At 47.1% G+C, this 21,078-nt stretch overlaps 1 protein-coding gene across 1 annotated transcript in view; it reads right to left on the reverse strand.

Moving 5' to 3' along the window:
• The window catches only part of LOC144488615 (uncharacterized), a gene marked incomplete at its 5' end in the record, with an annotated part of 63,882 nt that extends 46,237 nt beyond the window's left edge, over positions 1-17,645 (reverse strand). The window contains 6 exons of the mRNA XM_078206677.1: positions 2,750-2,824; positions 8,848-8,911; positions 9,427-9,483; positions 12,444-12,533; positions 14,448-14,526; positions 17,528-17,645. Of these exons, the coding sequence (XP_078062803.1) occupies positions 2,750-2,824; positions 8,848-8,911; positions 9,427-9,483; positions 12,444-12,533; positions 14,448-14,526; positions 17,528-17,645 (483 nt within the window). The remainder of the gene's footprint in view (positions 1-2,749; positions 2,825-8,847; positions 8,912-9,426; positions 9,484-12,443; positions 12,534-14,447; positions 14,527-17,527) is intronic.
• Positions 17,646-21,078: the final 3,433 nt, after the last annotated feature.

Below are 21,078 nucleotides of genomic sequence, written 5' to 3' on the forward strand. Positions count from 1 at the left end.
GGATGGTCTACACAAGAACAGTGCTAGGCCTGAGGTTTTAGGTGAGCTCCATAACTAGGGAAGTGGAGAGAATTTTAAACTAAATAGTGGGGGCAAGGGATCAAACTTGGGTAGAGGTAGTAAACCAAAGTGTAGAGGCAAGGCAAGAGAGAAAGTTACTAATATGGGAAATGATAAACAGACCGTGTCAGGGAGGGACAGAGTATAAGGATAAATCTAAGGATAAACCAGTAGATAAGATTAGATGAGGACAAAACTAAAGGCTCTGTACCCAAATGCACGGAGCATTCAAACGAAAACAGAAACCGATTGTGCAAATAGTAATTAATAACTACACACTTCCTGGGACTCCCTCCCGAACTGCACTCTGGGTGTACCCACACCTCAGGGGCTGCAGCGATTCAAGGCTCACCACAGTGAGCTCAAGGGGCAATTAGGGATGCGCAATAAATGCTGGCTTAGCTAGTGACACCCACATTCCACAACATGAATTTTGAGAAACAACCCTCTGCCTGGGTTTCCTCTGCCTCCACATCTGAGCCAGAACCATCAGCGTCCTGAAGGCTGCCTCAGGAGGTTTGAGACTGAGAATTTCCAGCAGGTTCCTATAAGAAGGATGTGGAAGCGCTGGAAAGAGTGCAGAGGAGATTTACCAGGATGCTGCCTGGTTTGGAGGGTAGGTCTTATGAGGAAAGGTTGAGGGAGCTGGGGCTGTTCTCTCTGGAGCGGAGGAGGCTGAGGGGAGACTTAATAGAGGTTTATAAAATGATGAAGGGGATAGATAGAGTGAACGTTCAAAGACTATTTCCTCGGGTGGATGGAGCTATTACAAGGGGGCATAACTATAGGGTTCATGGTGGTAGATATAAGAAGGATATCAGAGGTAGGTTCTTTACGCAGAGAGTGGTTGGAGTGTGGAATGGACTGCCTGCAGTGATAGTGGAGTCAGACACTTTAGGAACATGTAAGCGGTTATTGGATAGGCACATGGAGCACACCAGGATGATAGGGAGTGGGATAGCTTGATCTTGGTTTCAGATAAAGCTCGGCACAAAAAAGGTTCCAAAAGAAATCCGGGAAATTATCGGCCAGTAAGTTTGACGTCGGTGGTGGGCAAGTTATTGGAAGGTGTGATAAGGGATAGGATTTACAAATATTTGGATAGACAGGGACTTATTAGGGAGAGTCAACATGGCTTTGTGCGTGGTAGGTCATGTTTGACCAATCTATTAGAGTTTTTCGAGGAGTTTACCAGGAAAGTGGATGAAGGGAAGGCGGTGGATGTTGTCTACCTGGATTTCAGCAAGGCCTTTGACAAGGTCCCTCATGGGAGGTTAGTTAGGAAGGTTCAGTCGCTAGGTATACATGGGGAGGTAGTAAATTGGATAAGACACTGGCTCAATGGAAGAACACAGCAAGAAGTTTAATAACACCAGGTTAAAGTCCAACAGGTTTATTTGGTAGCAAAAGCCACACAAGCTTTCGGAGCTCTAAGCCCCTTCTTAGAGCTCCGAAACCTTGTGTGGCTTTTGCTACCAAATAAACCTGTTGGACTTTAACCTGGTGTTGTTAAACTTCTTACTGTGTTTACCCCAGTCCAACGCCGGCATCTCCACATCAATGGAAGAAGCCAGAGAGTGGTTGTGGAGGATTGCTTCTCTGAGTGGAGGCCTGTGACTAGTGGTGTGCCGCAGGGATCGGTGTTGGGTCCATTGTTGTTTGTCATCTATATCAATGATCTGGATGATAATGTGGTAAATTGGATCAGCAAGTTTGCTGATGATACAAAGATTGGAGGTGTAGTGGACAGTGAGGAAGGTTTTCAAAGCTTGCAGAGGGATTTGGACCAACTAGAAAAATGGGCTGAAAAATGGCAAATGGAATTTAACGCAGACAAGTGTGAGATATTGCACTTTGGAAGGACAAACCAAAGAAGAACGTACAGGGTAAATGGTAGGACTCTGAAGTGTGCAGTTGAACAGAGGGATCTGGGAATACAGGTACAGAATTCCCTAAAAGTGACGTCACAGGTGGATAGGGTCGTAAAGAGTGCCTTTGGTACATTGGCCTTTATAAATCGGAGTATCGAGTATAAAAGTTGGAGTGTTATGGTAAGGTTATATAAGGCATTGGTGAGGCCGAATTTGGAGTATTGTGTACAGTTTTGGTCACCTAGTTACAGGAAGGATGTAAATAAGATTGAAAGAGTGCAGAGAAGGTTCACAAGGATGTTGCCGGGACTTGAGAAGCTGAGTTACAGAGAGAGATTGAATAGGTTGGGACTTTATTCCCTGGAGCGTAGAAGATTGAGGGGAGATTTGATAGAGGTGCATAAGATTTTGATGGGTATAGATAGAGTGAATGCAAGCAGGCTTTTTCCGCTGAGACTCGGGGAGAAAAAAACCAGAGGGCATGGGTTGAGGGTGAAAGGAGAAAAGTTTAAAGGGAATATTAGGGGGGGCTTCTTCACACAGAGAGTGGTGGGAGTGTGGAATGAGCTGCCGGATAAAGTGGTAAATGCGGGGTCACTTTTAACATTTAAGAAAAACTTGGACGGGTTCATGGATGAGAGGGGTGTGGAGGGATATGGTCCAAGTGCAGGTCAGTGGGACTAGGCATAAAATGGTTCGGCACAGACAAGAAGGGCCAAAAGGCCTGTTTCTGAGCTGTAATTTTCTATGGTTCTACAACATCGTGGGCCGAAGGGCCTGTTCTCTGCTGTACTGTTCTATGTTCTATGTTCTCTTACCGGTGGCAGTGCCGTGAGTTGATTCCTGTCCAACCAGAGTTCCCGCAGATTTGGCAAAGCTCCTAAAGTGTCTGGCTACAAAACAAGGGAATAAAGTAATTACTATCGCACACAGAAGCACCCAAAGAACATTCAATTACAACACGATTAGCATGGCGGGGGGTGGGGGTGTAGGCTGCACACCGCGCGGAGGGGGGGGGGCCTCACGCCAGGCGTGCGGGGGGCGAGAAGGCTGCAAGCCAGGCACAAGGGGGGGAGGGGGCTACATGCCGGGCAGTGGGGAGGTGGGGTCTGCACGCCGGGCCCCGGGTGGGGGGTAAGGCATAGGCAGCACGCTGGGCGCCGGGGCAGGACTACCTTCATTCACCTTCTGTTAGCTTTTCAAAAAATTCTTGCAAGTTAGTTAATCATGATTTTCCCTCAGGAAATCCATGTGACCATAGAAACCATAGAAAATTACAGCTCAGAAACAGGCCTTTTGGCCCTTCTTGTCTGTGCTGAACCATTCTTTGCCGAGTCCCACTGACCTGCACTTGGACCATATCCCTCCACACCCCTCTCATCCATGAACCCGTCCAAGTTTTTCTTAAATGTTAAATGTTTACCACTTTATCCGGCAGCTCAGTCCACACTCCCACCACTCTCAGCGTGAAGAAGCCCCCCCTAATATTCTCTTTAAACTTTTCCCCTTTCACCCTTAACCCATGCCCTCTGGTTTTTTTCTCCCCTAGCCTCAGCGGAAAAAGCCTGCTTGCATTCACTCTATCTATACCCATTAAAATCGTATACACCTCTATCAAATCTCCCCTCAATCTTCTACGCGCCAGGGAATAAAGTCCCAACCTATTCAATCTCTCTCTGTAACTCAGCTTCTCAAGTCCCGGCAACATCTTTGTGAACCTTCTCTGCACTCTTTCAACCTTATTTAAATCCTTCCTGTAACTAGGTGACCACAACTGTACACAATACTCACCAATGCCTTATATAACCTTACCATAACACTCCAACTTTTATACTCGATACTCCGATTTATAAAGGCCAATGTACCAAAGGCACTCTTTACGACCCTATCCACCTGTGACGTCACTTTTAGAGAATTTTGTACCTGTATTCCCAGATCCCTCTGTTCAACTGCACTCTTCAGAGTCCTACCATTTACCCTGTACATTCTACTTTGGTTTGTCCTTCCAATGTGCAATATCTCACACTTGTCTGCGTTAAATTCCATTTGCCATTTTTCAGCCCATTTTTCTAGTTGGTCCAAATCCCTCTGCAAGCTTTGAAAACCTTCCTCACTGTCCACTACACCTCCAATCTTTGTATCATCAGCAAACTTGCTGATCCAATTTACCACATTATCATCCAGATCATTGATATAGATGACAAACAACAATGGACCCAACACCGATCCCTGCGGCACACCACTAGTCACAGGCCTCCACTCAAGAGAAGCAATCCTCCACAACCACTCTCTGGCTTCTTCCATTGAGCCAGTGTCTTATCCAATTTATTATCTCCCCATGTATACCCAGCGACTGAACCTTCTTAACTAACCTCCCATGAGGGACCTTGTCAAAGGCCTTACTGAAGTCCATGTAGACAATATCCACTGCCTTCCCTTCATCCACTTTCCTGGTAACCTCCTCGAAAAACTCTAATAGATTGGTCAAACATGACCTACCACGCACAAAGCCATGTTGACTCTCCCTAATAAGTCCCTGTCTATCCAAACATTTGTAGATCCTATCCCTTATCACACACCTTCCAATAACTTGCCCACCACCGATGTCAAACTTACTGGCCTATAGTTTCCCGGATTTCTTTTGAAACAAAGAACAACAAAGAACAAAGAACAATACAGCACAGGAGCAGGCCCTTCGGCCCTTTTGGAACCTTTTTTAAACAACGGAACAACATGAGCCACCCTCCAATCATCCGGCACCTCCCCCGTGAATACTGACATTTTAAATATGTCTGCCAGGGCCCCTGCAAGTTCAACACTCGCTTCCCTCAAGGTCCGTGGGAATACCCTGTCTGGTCCTGGGGATTTATCCACTCTGATTTGCCTCAAGACAGCGAGCACCTCCTCCCCTTTAATCTGTAAAGGTTCCATGACCTTCCTACCTGTTTGCCCTATTTCCGTAGACTCCATGCCCGTTTCCTCAGTAAATACGGATGCAAAATACCATTTAGTATCTCCCCCATCTCTTTTGGTTCCATACACAGTCTACCACTCTGGTCTTCAAGAGGACCAATTTTATCCCTCACTATCCTTTTGCTCCTCACATACCTATAGAAGCTCTTTGGATTTTCCTTCACTCTGTCTGCCAAAGCAACCTCATGTCTTCTTTTAGCCCTCCTGATTTCCCCCTTAAGTAGCTTCTTGCACTTTTTATACTCCTCGAGCATCTGATGTGTTCCTTGCTGCCTGTACATTTCATACAACTCTCTCTTCCTCTTAATCAGTGTTACAATCTCCCTCCAGAACCAAGGTTCCTTATTCCTATTTACTTTGCCTTTAATCCTGACAGGAACATACAAACTCTGCACTCTCAAAATTTCTCCTTTAAAGGCCTCCCACTTTCCATTTACATCCTTACCAGAGAACAGCCTGTGCCAATCCACACTTCCCAGATCCCTTCTCATTTCATCAAATATGGCCTTTTTCCAGTTCAGAACTTCAACCCGAGGACCAGATCTATCCTTATCCATGATCAGGTTGAAACTAATGGCATTATGATCACTGGATCCAAAGTGTTCCCTCACACTCACATCCATCACCTGCCCTAACTCATTTCCCAATAGGAGATCCAATATCGCATCCTCTCTAGTTGGCACCTCTATATACTGATGTAGAAAATTCTCCTGAACACATTTCACATCTAAACTTTTAACAGTGTGCGAGTCCCAATCTATATGTGGAAAATTAAAATCCCCTACTATCACAACTTTGTGTTTCTTGCAGATGTCAGCTATCTCTCTGCTAGATTTGCTCCTCCAATTCTCGCTGACTATTGGGTGGTCTATAATACAACCCCATTAATGTGGTCATACCTTTCCTGTTTCTCAGCTCCACCCATAGGGCCTCTGTAGACAAGCTCCCTAGTCTATCCTGCCTGAGTACCGCTGTAACATTTTCCCTGACCAACAATGCCACCACCCCCACCTTTTATCCCTCTGCCTCTATCCCACCTGAAACATTGGAACCCTGGAACATTGAGCTGCCAGTCCTGCCCCTCCTGTAGCCAAGTTTCACTAATGGCTATAATGTCATATTTCCATGTGTCTATCCACGCCTTCAGCTCATCTGCCTTCCCCACAATACTCCTGGCATTGAAATAGACACACCTCAAAAGGTTATTTCCACCACACTCAACCCTTTCATTTGTGATTTTGCTTGAACTAACCTGTCTTTTTACCCCTGCTCCACTATCTGCTTTGGCACTCTGGTTCCCATCCCCCTGCAAATCTAGTTTAAACCCTCCCCAATAACACTAGCAAATCTCCCTGCAAGTATATTGGTCCCCTTGTAGTTTAGGTGTAACCCGTCTCTCTTGTACAGGTCCCACCTGCCCCAGAAGAGGTCCCAATGATCCAAGAATCGGAAACCCTGCCCCCTACACCAGTTCCTCAGCCACTTTCCATACTTACCCTGCATTAGTGTTTTGAGAAGATTCCCAACAGCAAAGTTAAACCGCGGGGACGGTAGTTGCTGAGCTGACCCTGTTTTTGAAACCAGTGAATTGAGTTGGCTGAAAACTGATGTCTGCAATGCTGGGGCTCTCACCAGGCGGCAGAGATGGATCATTCACTCCAAAGTTTGTTGTAAAAGCTTCAAACTTGTGTATTGTATTGCTGAGCAGGTGTCCACATAATTGTGGAGGGAATGTTTGCAGAACCTTCGCTAATGTCCACCACCATTGACAATCTGGATAGGACATGACCACAGAGCTTAATGTGATCTGCTGGTTGTGGGATTGCTTAGCTCTATCCCATGTATGCTTGTGTTATCCCCAACTAAAGAACTAGTCGGGACTGGACAGCAGTAAGGTCAAGGCACGAGATTTGTTTTCAACAGATTGCATTTTAAGCATGAATTGTGATTGTCCCCATACAACTTAGTATTCAGTGCCAGAATGAGAAACGTGGGCCAGAAACAACTGTGCTGAAGTTAAATGAGGGCAGGGTTGGATGAAGTTAAATGAGGGCAGGGTTGGATGAAGTTAAATGAGGGCAGGGTTGGATGAAGTTAAATGAGGGCAGGGTTGGATGAAGTTAAATGAGGGCAGGGTTGGATGAAGTTAAATGAGGGCAGGGTTGGATGAAGTTAAATGAGGGCAGGGTTGGATGAAGTTAAATGAGGGCAGGGTTGGATGAAGTTAAATGAGGGCAGGGTTGGATGAAGTTAAATGAGGGTAGTTACAAAGGATGAGGGCAGGGTTGGATGAAGTGGACTGGGAAAGAAGTTCAGCAGGAAAGACAGTTATCAGCAATAGCTGATGTTTATGGAAGTTAGGCATTTATAGCTAAAGGAATAGAATATAAAGGAAGGAAGTATTGTTGAAACTATACAAGGCATTGGTGAGGCCGCACCTGGTGTATTGTGCACAGTTTTAGTCCCCTTATTTGAGGAAAGATGTAGTGGCATTGGAGGCAGTTCAGAGGAGGTTCACTAGATTGATTCCAGAGATGAGGGGTTTGTCGTATGAAGAGAGATTGAACAGTTTAGGCCGATACTCTCTGGAATTTAGAAGAATGAGGGGAGATCAATTTGAGGTATACAAGATGATAGAAGGTATGGATGAAGTGGACGTGGAGCGGATGCTCCCGCTGGTGGGGCATTCTAGTCTGAGGATAAGGGGCAGCAAATTTAAATCAGAGTTGAGGAGAAACTACTTCTCCCAAAGGGTTGTGAATCTGTGGAATTCGCTGCCCCAAAGTGCGGTGGATGCTGGGACAGTGAGTAAATTTAAGGAAGAGTTAGACAGATTTTTAATTGTTAATGGGTTGAAGGATTATGGGGAGAAGGCAGGAAAATGGGGATGAGGAGCATATCAGCCATGATCAAATGGCGGAGCAGAATCGATGGGCTGAATGGCCTAATTCTGCTCCTTTATCTTCTCTTATGAACTAATATATTCATGCCTCACAACAAAGAGAAAAAGGATTCCAGGAAGGTGATAAATCAACCATGGAAGGTAAGGACAGTCTTAAACTGAGGCTGACACAGAGTCTATAGAGGGATATAGAAAGGTTAAGTGACTGGACAAAAACTTGGTAGATGGAATATAATGTAGGAAAATGTGAAGTTATGAACTTTGGTAGGGAGAACAAAGGAGCTGAATATTATTTCAATGGAGGAAGACAGCAGAAAACTGCAGCACCGAGGGATCTGGGGGTCCTCGTGCCTAAATCACAAAAAGATAGAATGCAAGTTTAGCAGGTAATGGGAAAGGCAGATGGAATGGGGTATAAAACGAGAGAAGAATTGTTAAAACTATACAAGACATTAGTTAGACCACACTGGAATACTGTCAACAGTTGTCCACTTATCTAAGGAAATATATACTGGCATTGGAGGGTTCACTAGGCTGATCCCGGGATTTTCTAATGAGGAGAGATTGGGCCAGTACTCGTTGGCATTTAGAAGAATGAGAGGTGACCTTATTAAGACATATAGGAATCTCAGGGAGCTTGACACAGGGTAGATGCTGAGAGGTTGTTTCCCTTTGTGGGAGAGTCTCGGACCAGAAGACAATCTCAGAGTAAGGGGGTCACCCATTTCAGACAGAGATGAGTAGAAATTTCTTCTCTCAGAGGGGAGTGAATCTGTGGAATTCTTTACCGCAGAGGGCTACTGAGACTGGGTCATTAAGTATGTTCAAAGCTGAATTAGACAGAGTTTTAATCAGTAAGGGAATCGAGGGTTATGGGGATAAGGCAGGAAAGTGGGAGTTGCGGATTTTCAAATCAGATCAGCCATGATCTCACTGAATGGCGGAGCAGACTTGATGGGCTGATTGGCCAACTCTGCTTCTACTCCTGATGGCCCAAGTATAGAATGGATGCTGACAGGTTGCAGCAAACTGATTCATTACCAGCACTTCCAGTTCATTGCTGCCGAGATCCAACTCCTCCAGTTTTACCAGGAAAGATAGAGACCTGCAAGAGAAACAAAACATTTGTAACTAATACAGACCCTCAGACAGGGAACACAACCCCCCCCCACCCCACCCCAAGAGACCCTCAGACAGGGGACTGAAATCTCCAAAAATCCCCCAGACAGAATCAGTCGGGGAGGGGAGACTCCCTCCAGGCCATGAGCAGGAGGGAGAGGAACTCGGAGCAGAGGCCAATAGAGACACATTTCACCAGTCACTGAGTAAGTCAGACATTTCAAAAACATTTAATCTTCATTTAATAAAGAGGATCGCTCCCTTTTCACATTCCCAGTGCTGTCCAAAGTCCTGCACACCTGGGAAATGGGAAATTCAGCCGCCTGCTATGTAGGGCGCGGGGCGAGAGGGGGCGCGGGGCGAGAGGGGGCGCGGGGCGAGAGGGGGCGCGGGGCGAGAGGGGGCGCGGGGCGAGAGGGGGCGCGGGGCGAGAGGGGGCGCGGGGCGAGAGGGGGCGCGGGGCGAAATAGGACACAGTGAAGTCATTCCACAGTTACTCACGTTGGCAGTGTCTTCAACAGGTTTTCTCGGAGTTCCAGTGTCACCAGGTTTGCTAAGCTAGAAATGGAGAGAGAGTAGGACCAAACTCAATGAAACAGACAGACATCCAGACTGTTCCGCAGTAACTCTGCCCAGGCTGTGTTTAACCCATTTCTCCCCGTCTGTTTTCAATTAGATAGTAACAATGTAACAATAGTCACGATCATCCTCAACACCGGTGCCCCACAAGGCTGTGTCCTCAGCCCCCTACTATACTCCTTATACACCTATGACTGTGCGGCCAAATTCCCTCCAATTCGATTTTCAAGTTTGCTGATGACACCACCGTAGTGGGTTGGATCTCAAACAATGATGAGACAAGAGTACAGGAATAGAAACATAGAAAACTACAGCACAAAACAGGCCCTTCGGCCCCACAAGTTGTGCCAAACATATCCCTACCTTTTAGGCCTACCTATAACCCTCCATCCTATTAAGTCCCATGTACTCATCCAGGAGTCTCTTAAAAGACCCTATTGAGTTTGCCTTCACCACCACTGACGGAAGCTGATTCCACTCGCCCACCACCCTCTGTGTGAAAAACTTACCCCTAACATCTCCCCTGTACCTTAAACCTGTGTCCTCTCGTAGCAGCCATTTCCACCCTGGGAAAAAGCCTCTGAGAGTCCACCCGATCTATGCCTCTCAACATCTTATATACCTCTATTAGGTGTCCTCTCATCCTACGTCTCTCCAAGGAGAAAAGACCGAGCTCCCTCAGCCTATCCTCATAAGGCATGCCACTCAATCCAGGCAACATCCTTGTAAATCGCCTCTGCACCCTTTCAATCTTTTCCACATCCTTCCTGTAATGAGGCGACCAGAATTGAGCACAGTACTCCAAGTGGGGACTGACGAGGGTCTTATATAGCTGCATCATTATCCCTGGACTCCTAAACTCAATCCCTCAATAGATAAAGGCCAGCACACCATACGCCTTCTTAACCACCTCCTCCACCTGCGGGGCCGATTTTGGAGTCCTATGGACCCGGACCCCAAGGTCCTTCTGATCATCCACAGGACTAAGAGTCTTTCCCTTAATATTGTACTCCTTCATCCCATTTGACCTGCCAAAATGGACCACGACGCATTTATCTGGGTTGAAGTCCATCTGCCACTTCTCCACCCAGTCTTGCATCCTATCTATGTCCTTCTGTAACTTCTGACATCCCTCCAGACTATCCACAACCCCACCAACCTTCGTGTCGTCGGCAAACTTACCAACCCATCCCTCCACTTCCTCGCCCAGGTCATTTATGAAAATGACAAACAGCAAGGGTCCCAGAACAGATCCCTGGGGCACACCACTGGTGACCGACCTCCATTTAGAAAAAGACCCATCTATACACACTCTCTGCCTCCTTTGGGCAAGCCAGTTCTGGATCCACAGGGCAGCAGCCCCTTGGATCCCATGCCCTCTCACTTTTTCGAGCAGCCTTGCATGGGGGACCTTATTGAACGCCTTGCTAAAATCCATATAAACCACATCTACCGCCTTCCCTTCGTCAATGTGTTCAGTCACATTTTCGAAGAACTCCACCAGGTTCGTAAGGCACGATCTGCCTTTGACAAAACCATGCTGAGTATTTTTGTGCATACTAAACCTCTCTAAATGCTCATAAATCTTGTCCCTCAGGATCTTCTCCATCAGCTTACCAACCACTGAGGTTAGACTCACCTCTCGGTAATTTCCTGGGCTATCCCTATTCCCCTTCTTGAAAATAGGAACCACATCCGCAATCCTCCAATCCTCCGGCACCTCTCCCGTCTCCTTCGACGATGCAAAGATCATCGCCAGAGACTCTGCAATCTCTTCCCTCGTCTCCCACAGTAACCAGGCGTACATCCCATCCGGACCCGGCGACTTATCTATCTTGATGCCATTCAAAGATTCCAGCACAACCTCTTTGTTAAAGTCCACATACTCAATCTTTTCAGTCCACCGCAAGCCCACAGTACATCCACCCATGTCCTTCTCCTCTGTGAAAACCGAGGCAAAATACTCATTGAGCACCTCTGCCATTTCTACTGGTTCCGTACTGATTTTCCCGCCTTCACCTTTTATAGGCCCTATTCCTTCACGTCTCATCCTTTTACTCTTCACATATTTATAGAACGCCTTCGGGTTTTCCGTAATTCTACTTGCCAAGGTAGAGAATCTGGTGAACTGGTGCGGCAACAATAATCTCTCCCTCAATGTCAACAAAACGAAGGAAATTGTCATCGACTTCAGGATGCGTAAAGGAGAACATGCCCCTGTCTACATCAACGGGGACCAAGTAGAAAGGGTCGAGAGCTTCATGTTTTTAGGTGTCCAGATCACCAACAACCTGTCCTGGTCCCCCCATGCCGACACTATAGTTAAGAAAGCCCATCAACACCTCTACTTTCTCAGAAGACTAAGGAAATTTGGCATGTCAGCTACGACTCTCACCAACTTTTACTGATGCACCATAGAAAGCATTCTTTCTGGTTGTATCACAGCCTGGTATAGCTCCTGCTCTGCCCAAGACCGCAAGGATCTACAAAAGGTTGTGAATGTAGCCCAATCCATCACGCAAACCAGCCTCCCATCCACTGACTCTGTCTACACTTCCCGCTGCCTCAGCAAAGCAGCCAGCATAATTAAGGACCCCACGCACCCCGGACATTCTCTCTTCCACCTTCTTCCATCAGGAAAAAGATACAAAAGTCTGAGGTCACATACCAACCGACTCAAAAACAGCTTCTTCCCTGCTGCTGTCAGACTTTTGAATGGACTTACCTTGCATTAAGTTGATCTTTCTCTACGCTCTAGCTATGACTGTAACACTACATTCCACACTCTCTTTTCCTTCTCTATGAACAGTATGTTTTGTCTGTATAGTGCGCAAGAAACAATACTTTTCACTGTGTGTTAACACATGTGACAATAATAAATCAAATCAATGAGAAGTGTATTTGCCATCACTGTTTGCATGTGGAAGGAATTGACTTACTTTCCAATATCATTTGGCAGAGATTGCAGGGAGACATCATTGAGGGACAGGTGTGCGAGGATCCGTAACTGAGTGAATCCATCAGGCAGCCTGCAAGACAGACAATGTGAACACGTGAGAGGGGACACGATGGTGGGAAGGCAGAAGGTAGACCAGGCGGGGTGCGCACGCAGCACGGCAAGGTGGACCTAGCAGGGGAGGGGCCGCGAACGGCGAGGCGAACTTACATCACGCATCTGAGGCAAAGCGAGCAATCTGGTTTGGTGTAAATCGAAGGAGATGCTGCTTCAGAACGAGACTGGACTCCTGGAGACACCTGAACGGTTGCAGTGTCAAAAATGCATTCATATTTTGGATACTCATGTACAAAGGTTTTTCTAGGGAATTATCCAACTGTATCCTGAGTTTGCAGACTCCACACAGACAATCACCCAAGACTAGAATTGAACTCAGGTCCCTGGCACTGAGAGGCAGTAGTGTCACCCCATTAGCAGAGGGGAGTGAATCAGTGGAATTTATCGCAGAAGGCTGCAGAGGCTGGATTGTTCGGTATTGTTCAAGGCTGAGGCAGACAGATTTTTAATCAGTAAGGGAATCAAAAGTGTTGAGGTGAGAAAGTGGATTTGAGGAGGGTGGCTAGAGAGAGGATAAGTCCCCTTAAGGATCAGCATGGATGTGTGTGCGTGGAGCCACAGGACATGGGTGAGATTTTTAATGAATATTTCTCCTCTGTGTTCATTGATCATGGGTGCTAAAGAAATAAGGGAAACAAGAGGTGATGTCTTGGGCACATGCATATTACTAGGGAGGAGGTATCTGCAGTCTTACAGCGCATTAAGGTGGATAAATTCCCTGGGCCTGATCAAGCGCATCCTCAGATCTTGTGGGAGGCTAGGGAAGAAATTGTAGAGGCCCTTTCAGAGACATCTGTTTCATCTCTTTTCACCGGTGAAGGTCCAGAAGACTGGAGGGTGGCTAATGTTGTGCCGTTGTTTCAGAAGGGCAGCAAAGATAAGGCAGGGAATTATAGACCGGTGAGCCTGACATCAGCTGGGTAAGTTAGTGGAGGGAATTCTGAGGGATAGAATCTACCAACATTCGGATAGTCACAGTCTGATCAGAAACGTTCATTTAGGATCTCATCCATGGTGAGAGGGGAAAGATTTAAAAGGGACCTGAGGGGCACCTTCTTCACACAGAGGGTGGAGAATGTATGGAATGAGCTGCCAGAGAAAGTGGTTGAGGCAGGTTCAATAGCAACATTGAAAATTAAGGGATACGGGCCAAATGTGGTCAATTGGGGCTAGCTGGGAGGGCACCATGGTTGGCATGGACCAGTTGGGCTGAAGGGTCTGTATTGCTCTATGTCTCTGACATTCACATCACATCAGTCATGATCTCACTGAATGGCAGTGCAGACATGATGGTCCGAATGGCCTATTTCTGCTCCTATATCTTAGTGATTGCCCCCTTCACCACCATCCGTCTCTCCACACCAGGAGATTGACTCTTTTTTAAAATTCATTCACAGGGTGTGGGAATCACTGGGTAGGCCAGCATTTCATCCTTCTTAAGCCGCTGCAGTCCCTGAGTGTAGGTACACCCACAGTGCTGTTAGGGAGGGAGTTCCAGGATTTTGCGACAGCGACAGTGAAGGAATGGCCGATATATTTCCAAGTCAGGATAGTGAGTGACTCGGAGGGGAATCTCCAGGTGGGGGTGTTCCCAGGTATCTGCTGCTCTTGTCCTTCTAGATGGAAGGTTTGGAAGGTGCTGCCTAAGGAGCCTTGGTGAGTTGCTGCAGTGCATCTTGTAGATGGTACACACGGCTGTCACTGTGCGTCGGTGGTGGAGGGAGTGAATATTTGTGGATGGGGTGCTGATCAAGCGGAGCTGCTTTGTCCTGGGTGGTGTCGAGTTTCTTGAATGTTGGAGCTGCATCCAGGCAAGTGGGGAGTGTTCCATCACACTGCTGACTTGTATCTCTAAGCATTGTTACTGTACCTGGAGAGGGGGTTCCCACTGAAATCAGCTATCTCCAGAGACTTGCAGAATTTAATACTTTCAGGAATCTCTGGGATATCTGCGGAGACAAAAACAGATCTCCCGACATTAATATCTGTCCTCACAGTAGGTTCCTCTGAACAGGAAATTCAGCAATACACAACAGGTGCAGAACACCACAGTGGTGCCACAGTCAGAAATCTCTGCAGATCCATCAGTCCTGGGAAAAGGAGGAGAGATCTGCAGGATGTCTGGGATCGGGGTTGGTGTACAGCACACACCAGGCAAAGAAATTAAGGAAGCATAATGGTTAAATTAGACGAGTAATCAGCAACCTAGACTGGAAATACAGACAATCAGAGAATTGGAATTCCATTAAAAACACATCTGTGAATGAAAAATCACTGTCAGGGAAAATAACTTGATTGCTGTAGAACTGCACCATTCATTACTGGTCTTCAGGGAAGTAAACCCTCTGTACTTGGAGCAAATTGGGAGACGACTCGTTACGGCTCCAACAAGAAATGGTTTATTTACAAATATAATAATATAATATATACAGAGTCAGGGGTGGGTTCAGTTCAGTTGGCCGGACGGCTGGTTTACGATGCAGAGCTAGGCCAACAGCACGGATTCCATTCCCGTACCGGCGGAGGTTATTCTACCTGACAGTTAATCCAATCTCTCAGGATTGATTCTACTAGTTTGCCCACTACCGATGTAAGACTAACTGGCCTAGAATTATTTGGCATTTCCTTTGCTCCCTTTTAAACAATGAAACTATATTTGCATTTCTCCGGCAGCCCCCTGTATCGTGAGGATTGGAAAATCATCCTCAGAGCAGCTGCTGGATCCTCCCTTCAGCAGCCTCGGAAACAATCCATCTGGCCCTGGCGCCTTATCAACTTTCAAGGATTCCAACTCTTCGAGTACTTTTTTGAAGAGGTGACAAAGAAAATTGATGAAGGGAAGGCTGTGGATGTAGTTTATATGGACTTTTGTGAGGCGTTTGACAAGGTTCCCCATGGCAGACTGGTACAAAAATTAAACTCACATGGGATTTGGGGTGGGCAGCCAGATGGATACAGAACTGGCTTGGTTATAGAATAAGAAGTTTAACAACACCAGGTTAAAGTCCAACAGGTTCATTTGGTAGCAAAAGTGTGGCTTTTGCAACCAAATAAACCTGTTGGACTTTAACCTGGTGTTGTTAAACTTCTTACTGTGTTTACCCCAGTCCAACGACGGCATCTCCACATCTTGGCTATAGAAGACAGAGAATAGCGGTGGAAGGGTGTTTTTCAGAATGGAGATCTGTAGCACGGTAGCACAGTGGTTAGCACTGCTGCTTCACAGCTCCAGGGTCCCGGGTTCGATTCCCGGCTCGGGTCACTGTCTGTGTGGAGTTTGCACATTCTCCTCGTGTCTGCGTGGGTTTCCTCCAGGTGCTCCGGTTTCCTCCCACAGTCCAAAGATGTGTGGGTTAGGTTGATTGGCCAGGTTAAAAAAAAAAAATTGCCCCTTAGAGTCCTGGGATGTGTAGGCCTGGGTGGGATTGTGGTCGGTGCAGACTCGATGGGCCGAATGGCCTCCTTCTGCACTGTAGGGTTTCTATGATTTCTATGATTCTATGATTCTAGTGGTGTTCCGTAGGGATCAGTGCTGGGATCTCTTTTGTTTGTAGTATATATAAATGATCTGGAGGAAAATGTGGGGGGTCTGATTAGTAAGGTTGCAGATGACACGAAGATTGGTGGAGTTGCTGATAGTGCCGGGGATTGTCAGAGGATACAACAGGATATCGATAGATTGGAGACTTGGGCACAGAAATGGCAGATGGAATTTAATCCAGACAAATGCGAGGTGATGCATTTTGGAGGTTCAAATTTAGGTGTAAATTATACTATAAATGGCAGAACCCTTAGGAACATTAACATACAGAGGGATCTGGGCGTACAGGTCCACAGGTCCCTAAAAGTGGCAACACAGCTGGCCAAGGTGATTAAGAAGGTATATGGCATGCTTGCCTTCATCAGCCGGGGCATTGAGTACAGGGGTTGGGAAATCATGTTGCAGCTATATAAAACCTTGGTTAGGCCGCATTTGGAGTATTGCGTGCAGTTCCGGTCACCGCACTACCAGAAGGACAGGGGAGCTTTGGAGAGAGTAAAGAAGGTTCACCAGGATGTTGCCTGGTCTCGAGGGTGTCGGCTATGAGGAGAGGTTGAATAAACGAGGATTGTTTTTACTGGAAAGACGGAGGCTGAGGGGAGACCGGATAGAGATCTACAAAATTATGAGAAGTATAGACAGGGTGGATAGTCAGAGGCTTTTTCCCAGGGTGGAAGTGTCAATTACAAGGGGGCACGGGTTCAAGGCAAGAGGGGGAAAGTTTAAGGGAGATGTGCAGGGGGAGGTTTTCACACAGAGAGTGGTGGGTGCCTGGAACGCGCTGCCAGAGGCGGAGGGGGAAGCAGGCACATTAGCAACATTTAAGAGGCATCTGGATGGGTGCATGAATAGGTGCTTGATCTGGGTTTCAGACAAAGCTCGGCACAACATCGTGGGCCGAAGGGCCTGTTCTGTGCTGTACTGTTCTATGTTCTCTAATAGGGAGGGAATAGAGGGCTAAGGGCAGAAGTATATATTTTTTTAGTTCGGTTAGGGCATCATGATTGGCACAGGCTTGGAGGGCCGAAAGGCCTGTTCCTGTGCTGTACTTTGTACTTCCTCTCGATGATTATCCTGTCCAATATCTCAGTATTCCTTCTGGATTACTAAATCTGCATCATCCCTTTCCTTTGTAAACACATGCAAAATGTTTATTTAAAACCCTTCCCACAGCCTCTGCATCAACACCCAAGTTCCCTTCTTCATCTCTGATAGGTCTCTCGATAAGTTGGGGGGGGGGGCGGTTCCAGATTTGGCAGTACCACTCTTATTTTTGGAGGGAACATGACAACTTTGTACATTTAGGATGTCTGTTTTTAGTGTTTCCCACTGATTTATCCTCGAGCAGTGCAGTATGAAATTTTTATTGATGCACGCACAATCCCCAGAATGCACGCACGCACACTCACCATTGCGAGAGATGTCGAGTTCAACAAGCTGCATGAAGTTTGCGACCTCCGGAGGCAGCCTCTGGATCTCATTGTCACTAAGTCCCAGTTTCCGCAGGTTTAACAATCTGAAGAAAGGCTGTTAAGCATAGAAATAGAAGTGAGAAGGGGTCTGAGTCTACTGAGGAGGTTGGAGTGGTGTACAAATAGAAAACTTATCTTCCTTGTGCAGTTTACAAACTGTTCTGTATCTTCTCCCTCCATCTTTCTGTCTCGTCTCCTCCAATCCTGAGCAGTTCACATCCTTCCCGAGACACCCATTGCTGTTCTGCACTCTCACATTCTCAGAATCCTTCTCAGGCATTAGTCACCTCCCTCAACTCATACTACTGCCCTGTCACACACACTGAGGTGTGCATGAGGTTGAGAGTGTTAGGCCAGTGGCTCATGCCTCCAAAATTATTTGCCCTAAACAATGCTGTCGCAAGCTCCTAATGCCAACTCCACCATTGTCACTCCAGAACCTGCTCAATCTCAGTCCTCTGTCCGTCCTACTCAACCTCCCCCCAGTCCAATTCCTTCACTCATGCCAGCCTGATCCACCATTGAGTCCACCACGAGCCTCTCGAGTCTGCTTCATCATTCTGACTGATCAAGAATATTTACCTCAATTCTAATTACCAATCAGTCTTTGTCCCATATCGCTGATACCCTTAACTAACAGATAAGCTGGATAGACCGAATCTATTTCCTTTGATGAAAGAATCCAGAACAAACAAAATAATCTTGAAATTTGAGCAAGGCCATTCGAGAATGATCTGAGGAAGTACTTTGTCACACAAAGGAGTGTAGAAATCTGGAACACTCTCCCTGGATGCTAGAATGATTGAAGTTCGCGAGACTAAGAGCGACTGTCTTTGTTCAGAAAGCACATTGAAGAATACTGATAATGGCGCTAAATGGAGCTGAGGTACAGATTGGCTGTTATCAAATACCAAGGGAGAACAGCTGAAAGGCCTTCGACTGTTCTCATGATACAATTGCATAATGGCGTGATTAAAACAAGCCAGGCTCGGCATGAAGTGTCGGGTTCGAGTCATGCTCGCTGGTTTTTCTCCTCTCATTCAGTATGTGCTAAGTATGGAAGCGAGAAACGTCTCTTTCCTGACACATTGATTGACGAGTGCAGAATGGAATCATTATCCACACCTCAGAGTAATGAATTATCACTGCCAAAGCTAGCAGGTTGCCTGCCTGGTAAAGGGAATTTCGAAGCTCTCAAACAGGGAGAGTACTGAAGCTAATATTCATCACACCCACCAGCCTTCAGTTCCAGAGAGCCACTCCAGGAAACATTGAGACACGGCACGACAAACTGGGCAAGAGCTGCTCAAATGCATCTTTTCAACACGGAAGCACTGCCTCAACAGGACAGGTTGCACACGTGGTCGCAAAAACGTTTATCCAATGGGCAGCCTGTCAAGGAGCCCCTTGGGGAGACTGCAGCTCTGATGAACAGGCGAGTAGAGCCCAGGGAAATCACACATTCACAGGACGGGTCAAGTGGGGCCGAGGAAAGTCATACTCATAGACAGGCAATTACAGACAGGAAAATCACACACACTCAGGACAGGGATAACTACCAAAAGGAAAATCACACAAATAGGACAGGGGCAATTACAGACAGGAAAATCACGCACTCACAGGAGAGGGGAAAGCAGAGCACAGGAGTGAGATAAAAACAGCCCAAAATCATAGAAATCATAGAAACCCTACAGTGCAGAAGGAGGCCATTTGGCCCATCGAGTCTGCACCGACCACAATCCCACCCAGGCCCTACCCCCACATATTTTACCCGCTAATCCCTCTAACCTACACATCCCAGGACTCTAAGGGGCAATTTTGTAATCTGGCCAATCAACCTAACCCGCACATCTTTGGACTGTGGGAGGAAACCAGAGCACCCGGAGGAAACCCACGTAGACACGAGGAGAATGTGCAAACTCCACACAGACAGTGACCCGAGCCGGAAATCGAACCCGGGACCCTGGAGCTGTGAAGCAGCAGTGCTAACCACTGTGCTACCGTGCCGCCCCATAAATGTCATACATCAACTTTCAGATACACAGTACACTGTCACAGTAATAAGCATGAAAGCATTTCACAATTCAGTGGGATTTGGTTACTGTGCGTGGGGGGGATTCAGTGGGATTTGGTTACTGTGTGGGGGGGGATTCAGTGGGATTTGGTTACTGTGTGTGTGGGGGGGGTTCAGTGGGATTTGGTTACTGTGTGTGTGGGGGGGGGTTCAGTGGGATTTGGTTACTGTGTGTGGGGGGATTCAGTGGGATTTGGTTACTGTGTGGGGGGGGATTCAGTGGGATTTGGTTACTGTGTGTGGGGGATTCAGTGGGATTTGGTTAGTGTGTGTGTGGGGATTCAGTGGGATTTGGTTACTGTGTGGGGGGGGGATTCAGTGGGATTTGGTTAATGTGTGTGGGGGGATTCAGTGGGATTTGGTTACTGTGTGTCGGGGGGATTCAGTGGGATTTGGTTACTGTGTGTGTGGGGGGGTTCAGTGGGATTTGGTTACTGTGTGTGGGGGGATTCAGTGGGATTTGGTTACTGTGTGTGGGGGGATTCAGTGGGATTTGGTTACTGTGTGTGTGTGGGGGGATTCAGTGGGATTTGGTTACTGTGTGTGGGGGGATTCAGTGGGATTTGGTTACTGTGTGTGGGGGATTCAGTGGGATTCGGTTACTGTGTGGGGGGGATTCAGTGGGATTTGGTTACTGTGTGTGGGGGGATTCAGTGGGATTTGGTTACTGCGTGTGGGGGGATTCAGTGGGATTTGGTTACTGTGTGTGGGGGGATTCAGTGGGATTTGGTTACTGTGTGTGGGGGGGATTCAGTGGGATTTGGTTACTGTGTGTGGGGGGATTCAGTGGGATTTGGTTACTGTGTGTGTGTGGGGGGATTCAGTGGGATTTGGTTACTGTGTGTCGGGGGATTCAGTGGGATTTGGTTACTGTGTGTGGGGGATTCAGTGGGATTTGGTTACTGTGTGTGGGGGTATTCAGTGGGATTTGGTTACTGTGTGTGGGGGGATTCAGTGGGATTTGGTTACAGTGTGTGGGGATTCAGTGGGATTTGGTTACTGTGTGTGGGGGGATTCAGTGGGATTCGGTTACTGTGTGTGGGGGGATTCAGTGGGATTTGGTTACTGTGTGTGGGGGGATTCAGTGGGATTTGGTTACTGTGCGTGGGGGGGATTCAGTGGGATTTGGTTACTGTGTGTGGGGGGATTCAGTGGGATTTGGTTACTGTGTGCGTGGGGGGGGGTTCAGTGGGATTTGGTTAGTGTGTGTGTGGGGGGATTCAGTGGGATTGGGTTACTGTGTGTGTGGGGGGATTCAGTGGGATTTGGTTACTGTGTGTGGGGGATTCAGTGGGATTTGGTTAGTGTGTGGGGGGGATTCAGTGGGATTTGGTTACTGTGTGTGGGGGGGATTCAGTGGGATTTGGTTACTGTGTGTGGGGGGGGATTCAGTGGTATTTGGTTAGTGTGTGTG

This window comes from Mustelus asterias, unplaced genomic scaffold (assembly GCF_964213995.1).
Source record: "Mustelus asterias unplaced genomic scaffold, sMusAst1.hap1.1 HAP1_SCAFFOLD_1711, whole genome shotgun sequence".
In the NCBI taxonomy this organism is placed as follows: domain Eukaryota; kingdom Metazoa; phylum Chordata; class Chondrichthyes; order Carcharhiniformes; family Triakidae; genus Mustelus; species Mustelus asterias.